The 6438-nt window shown below is 41.3% G+C and overlaps 1 protein-coding gene across 19 annotated transcripts in view; it reads right to left on the bottom strand.

Moving 5' to 3' along the window:
* Positions 1 to 500: 500 nt before the first annotated feature.
* The window catches only part of CFI (complement factor I), a 60331-nt gene continuing 54393 nt past the window's right edge, over positions 501 to 6438 (bottom strand). For all 19 annotated transcript variants that reach the window (XR_016212326.1, XR_016212324.1, XR_016212327.1 and 16 more), the window contains 2 exons: positions 2391 to 2495; positions 501 to 914 (listed from right to left, as the gene is read on the bottom strand). Coding sequence is in view for 13 of the 19 variants with exons in the window: in XM_089302948.1 (XP_089159074.1) it covers positions 697 to 914; positions 2391 to 2495 (323 nt within the window). In the remaining 6 variants the exon portion in view is untranslated. The remainder of the gene's footprint in view (positions 915 to 2390; positions 2496 to 6438) is intronic.

Here is a 6438-nt window from a genome sequence, read left to right as displayed (position 1 = left end):
GCCAATCCAAAGCCAGGAGCCAGGAGCTTCTTCCAGGTCTCCCAAGTGGTTGCAGGGGCCCAAGGACTTGGGCCATCTTCTACTGCTTTCCCAGGCCATAGAAGAGAGCTTGATTGGAAGTGGAACAGCCAGGACTTGAACCGGCGCCCATATGGGATGCCGGCACTGTAGGAGGTGGCTTTATCTGCTATGCTACAGTGCCAGCCCCAATAAATAAATCTTAAAAAAACAGACCCCCCCCCCAAAAAAAAAAAAAAAAACAGGCTGTGAGGCCAGTTATTACTGTGTGACAGGCACTATAACAACCATTTTATATAGGTACACGATTTCTTTTTCACGCATTTCCAGTTTTCACTGGGTCAAGCTAAGGGGGTGGTAGAGTTGTGGTTTAAACCCAGGGTTAGGTAAATTCAATGCCATTCAACTAACTGAATGTTTTATACAGTCAATACACCATTCTTACATAAAGAGAGAAATCAAATTTCCTGATAAATCAAACATATGCTTGATCAAAATATTTATTTGAGAACTGTACAGTAAAACTCCAACACAGCATGAACACTGTAAATATATTTAAAAATATCCAATAAGATTTGCTTCAATTTTTCCCCTACAGAAGCACTGATTATACAGCTTACTTTCAATTAAAATGGAACTCCTGAGAGATAAAGGGGCAAAAAAAGGAAGATCACAATTTTATATATTATACCTAGCAATAAGAGACCTTCCCACATGATAACTAATCCAGTCAAAATAATTAGCCACTTTGGTGTAAACACCTGGGAACTCTGGTTTTCCACAGTTTTCACCCCAACTCACAATGCCCCAAACGTAGGTCACATTGTTGATATCCTTACAGACTAAGGGGCCTCCAGAGTCTCCTTTACAGGCATCAATGGAACCATCATTTGTACCTGAAAAAAAAGGGAAAGAGAAAATCACATATTTCCTTCCCTTTTCCAAGGCCACCACAGTGACTGCCTGCTTACGCCACTGGTGCAGGCAATGACTTTCTTTCTTACACTTTCCTGAGAGGAAATAACATGAGTGAGGTGGTCCCTTCTTACAGGCCCCTTCTGCACTTGCAGGGTTGGAAAGATTAGGAAATACTCTGTAAGTATTCTATTCATTCCTTCAGTTTAGCATATTTTTGCTGTGTGAGTATGCTGGGATGAGACTGCAGCCTGAACACAGCATTCTAAAGCTAACTGGGAAAATAACAGGAATACTTGGTGTTTATTAAGTGTTTACATGTATCATTCACTGTTTTAATTTATTTATTTATTTTAAATATTTATTTTATTTATTTGAAAGGCAGAGTTACAGAAAGAGAGGGAGAGAAAGAGAGGTCTTCCATCTGCTGGTTCATCCCCCAGATGTCCACAACAGCCAGAGCTGGGCCAAGCTGAAGCCAGGAACCTCTTCCGGGTCCTGCTGCATGGGTGAAGGGTCTAAGCACTTAGGCCATCCTTCACTGCTTTCTCAGGCACGTTAGCAGGGAGGTGGAAGTAGAGCAGCGGGGACTCCAACCAACCAGCACCCATATCAGATGCCAGTGCTGAGTTGGTGGCTTAACCCCTACATCACAGGCTGGCCCTGGCACTTTCTTCTTACTCTTATGACTTTCTAAGATTTTTAAAACATTGTATCTAATAATTCAATAGAATATTATTAACTCCGCCTTTTCAGTAATACACTATTTATATATAATAGTATATTATAGATATATATAACAAAATAATTTCAATAAGGTATACTAAATGCGTTACATTGGCTGGGACTCTGGCTTTGTATCACCTCCAGGATTAGGAGCTGCAGTTCTGCTAGATAAGAGAACTGGCATAATTACGATAGCAAAGGTGAGTGTTATATAAGAAGTGCACTGTGATTTCCAAGAAGGGAGAATTCATTTCTATCTGGAGGCACCTGAGATCAGGTAACTTTAAATTTTATTTAGTATTTTTAGTTTTGATCCTGCTTGTACCACTTTTTGTCTGTAGGACTTTGGGAAAATCATTTAACTGCTCTACATCTCATTTGCCTTATCTATAAAGAGCCTCAATTTGCAAATGAGGAATCTTGCTCAAGGTTACATGACAACAAACTGGTAAAAACTGGTTTATGAATTCAGGCAGTCTGGTTCCAGACTGTGCTCAGTCATAGACTAAGAGCTAAACTGCTATCTACCAGCTTAAGGAAGATTTTTTTCTCTTAGTATTAGAATGAGGGAACTTGAGCTACGGGGGAGCGGCTGAAGGAGTTTGGCAATGCAACAGACAGAACACATGGAAAGGTTCAAGGCCCGGATTAGGGGAGTGGGTACTAGGGGGAGGAGGAGAGATTTTGGTAGGTGGCAAACATATCTCTCAGATAAACCACTTAGTACTTACCTGCACATTCCATTTCTTTTTCATAGAAGCGATTTGCATAAAACTTAGAGCAGTTGCTTAAAAGGTTAACTTCACCCCAACTAAGTGAGTAGACTTTTTGATTATCTAAACAAAGTGAGAAAACAGAAAGTCGAAAGTCACATATGAGAAATGTAAATCAATACTCTTGTTTGGTAAACCATTATGAATGTAAAAGAATTTACACATGTATATTCTTTAATACATATATAAATTTTGAGGAAAATTCCTTAGTATTAAAAAAAACTTTAACTTATTTTATTTGAGAGAGACAGAGAAAGACAGAGTTCCCATCTGCTGATACACTCCCCAAATGCCTGCATTAGCTGAGGCTGTACTAGGCCAAACCCATGAGCCAGGAGCTTAATCCAGGTCTTCCCTGTGGGTACCAGGGATCCAAGCACTTGAGCCATTACCTGCTGCCTCCCAGGGTGTGCATTAGCAGGAAGCTGAAGTCAGGAGCACAGCCTGCATGTGAACCCGTGACTCTGATGTATATGGGAACTCTAGGCCAAATGCCCACATCTCCTGAGCATATTTAATTATATTTTCCTCATATCCTTAGTTAGTATAATTTACTAAAATTTAGACAGATGGTCAAAGGGAATTATTGAATATATGTCTGTATTCATACTCATTTAATAAACAGCCAGTACCTTGAAGTGAAAGATCAAATCCTTCCCCTATGGTTGCTGAGTTCAGTGAGGGAGTTGGACAGGAATCAGTGATGGAGTCTTCTCATAGAAACACCTCCTATCTCCTTATAGTCCCTCATTCCTTGGAAGTGCTCGTTAGAATAAAGAACACATATACCTAGTTATAAATGGGTCTGTTTTTATGTGTCTATGAGGAAATCTGTCTTCTAAGTAATTTTAAATGATCGTGCCTGGGAAATCAATGGAAGACGGCCCAAGTATTTGGACCCTGCCACCCATGTGGGAGGCCAGGATGAAGTCCCTGGCTCTTGGCTTCAGTTTGGCCCAGCCCTGGCTATTGCACCCATTTGGGGAGTGAACCAGCAGAGTGAAGATCTCTTTTTCTCCCTGTTTCCCTGCCTTTCAAACAAATAAAATAAATCTTAAAAAAGAAACCATGTAAGAAAGGTTCTAGTTAAGTGACAGTTTGGGGGCTTGAATATCTATGATTCAAGGAAAGATAAAGGCCAGGTACTTCTGACTGATGGAACAAGAAGATAAGAAAATATAAAAAATATTGTAAGATGCTTCAGGGGTAAAGAGAGACTCTTTTTTTTCCCCCAGTTCACAGCAATTTTTATGCTGTAGTTTCTCATTCAGTGTAAGCTTCTTCACTCAAAGCTCCGGGAGAGTAGGAGGTAGGTCTGTCTCATTCTGCGCCAACATGCAATTATGTGAACCCAAAGAAGTTGCTTCATGAATATTTATGTAATGAATGAACCTGAGCTCACAGTAATTCAGCTATATACTAATGTCTTATGGCAAATCATTCTCCCCTCCATTTATCTATAAACTCCCTGGAGACAGACACCTCTCTAGTTTATCCTGTAAGGATACTCCCATGATACCCTAGCACTGCAGTGAGACATGGTATTTTTTTTTTTTTGAGACATGGTATTAATTGTAGAACTAACACAAACCTTTTAGAAAGCAGAAGGACATGAAAATCCACCAACGTACATGGAAATTAGGCAGGAATTTCATTTTATTCAATTCTTACATTAGGTTAGTGTCAAGATGGCTGCCTTCCTCGAGATATGAGATTTTTTTTTTTTTTTAAACAGGCAGAGTGGACAGTGAGAGAGAGAGACAAAGAGAAAGGTCTTTCTTTGCCATTGGTTCACCCTCCAATGGCCGCCCTGGCCAGTGTGTTGCAGCCGGCGCACCGCGCTGATCCGAAGCCAGGAGCCAGGTGCTTATCCTGATCTCCCATGGGGTGCAGGGCCCAAGGACTTGGGCCATCCTCCACTGCTCTCCCTGGCCACAGCAGAGAGCTGGCCTGGAAGAGGGGCAACCAGAACAGAATCTGGCGCCCCGACTGGGACTAGAACCCGGTGTGCCAGCGCCGCTAGGTGGAGTATTAGCCTATTGAGCCACGGCGCCAGCCCTGGATAAGATAAGAGATTTTTAAAATTAGTAATTTATTATTTCCCTAGCTCAGCAAAAGCCTTTTCAAATTGTGAGCAATTTTTCATGGCTCATATGTAGTCTTGTTGTGTACACTTCCTAAGGCACCTGTTGCATTCTGCTATATGATGGTGGCATTCATATTTGATGGTTCCTCTGTATAGTAAGCCCCTTCAGAGCTAGCCTTCGTCTGTCACTTTAGGGTCAGGTTCGCCTCTTGTTTGTTGATAGGGTCCACATTTTCGTCCGTAGAATCCTGACACTTCAGCATTACTATCCTGCAACCACAGTCTGAGGGTACTTTGAAAAGTTAATGGAAAAACAGACTTAAAAGGTAAGTTTATTTTGGGGCAAAACATTATTTGAAATAGATGAAGAGTCTTCAAAAAGTTCATGGAAAGTGTGTATTACAAGTATTATGTTGTAACATTTCCCACAAACTTTTATTTTATTTATTTATTTACTTACTTACTTATTTACTTACTTAAAAGACAGAATGACAGGGTGAGAGAGAGAGACAGGGGGAGACAGTAAGTTAGCTTCGATCCTCTGGTTCATTTCTCAAATGCTTGCAGCAGCCAGGGCTGAGCTAGCCAAAGTCAGAGCCTCAAGCTCGGTCTCCCAAGTAGGCTGCAAGCACCCAGGTACTTGAGCCATCATCTGCTGCCTCCTGGGGTACTCCAACATAGACGTGGGTATTCCAAGTGGTGACTTAACCCACAGGGCCACTATGCCTGCTCCTCCAGACTTTTGAAGTACCCTCATAAATGCTCAAGAAATATGCTAACCCACATTAAATGTGTTAATGCATATAAAATCAAACTTTTAATAACATATGTAACTACCAGTTTATAGGACATACATGGAATAGAAGAACATTTTAAATGCCAGATCAGCAATATAATCAGCCAAATTCAAGGTATGGAAATTCTAAAGTGAGAAGTCTCCAGTTATTTTAATAAATACATCTTAGATGGAAGGAAGGAGTAACTCTACTAGATTAAAAGATATTTAAGAAAAGTAGCCATGCAGTGGGTAGATTTTTATTTATTTTTATTTTATTTTTTGGATCCTGATTCAAGTAATCAGATTGTAAAAATATTTTTGTAGGTAAGTGAGTAGTATTAAACAGAGATGGGATATTATATCATATTATATCATTAAGGGCTAGCGCTGTGGCACAGCGGGTTAACACCCTGGCCTGACGCGCCGGCATTCTATATGGGCGCTGGTTCGTGTCCCAGCTGCTCCACTTCCGATCCAGCTCTCTGCTATGGCCTGGGAAGGCAGCAGAAGATGGCCCAAGTCCTTGGGCCCCTGCAGCCAGGTGGGAGACCCAGAAGAAGCGCCTGGCTCCTGGCTTTGGATCGGCACAATTCCGGCCGTTGCAGCCAATTGGGAAGTGAACCATCGGATGGAAGACCTGTCTCTCTCTCTCTCTCTCTCTGCCTGTCCTCTCTCTGTGTAACTCTGACTTTCAAGCAAAATAAATACATCTTAAAAAAAAAAAAAAAAAGAAAGGAATCACTTTCACTTTGTTGGGTATGAAAATGGTGTTGTGTCCTTATCTCTAAAGCCATATAGTAGAGTGTTCATGGATGACATGAAATGTCATCTGAGATTTAATATACTCTAGGAAAAACACAGGGCGAAATATGCCAAGTTAACTCCTGATTATCCCTAAACCTGCTCTCCACTCTTTAATGCTCTGTCCCTTGCCTCAAGAGGAGTTCCTTGGCTTTTGAGTTCCAGCTAGTTTCAGATGAAAAGGACCTCAGCAGTGGGTTAGGAGAAAAAGGAGGATGGTGAGCCTGGGGCTGATTACAACCTTCAACTTAGGGTCAATGCTTTTCTCAAGGCAGCCTGCCGTACCTGAGACTCTCCATCTGATAACTTCTCTTATACCTTCAGTTCTAGAGTGGCCAAAG

This window comes from Oryctolagus cuniculus, chromosome 8 (assembly GCF_051225735.1).
Source record: "Oryctolagus cuniculus isolate XC-2025 breed Fujian yellow rabbit chromosome 8, ASM5122573v1, whole genome shotgun sequence".
NCBI classification, from domain to species: Eukaryota; Metazoa; Chordata; class Mammalia; order Lagomorpha; family Leporidae; genus Oryctolagus; species Oryctolagus cuniculus.
The sequence above is the reverse complement of the archived record's forward strand: the minus strand, read 5'-3'. Positions and strand labels throughout refer to the sequence as shown.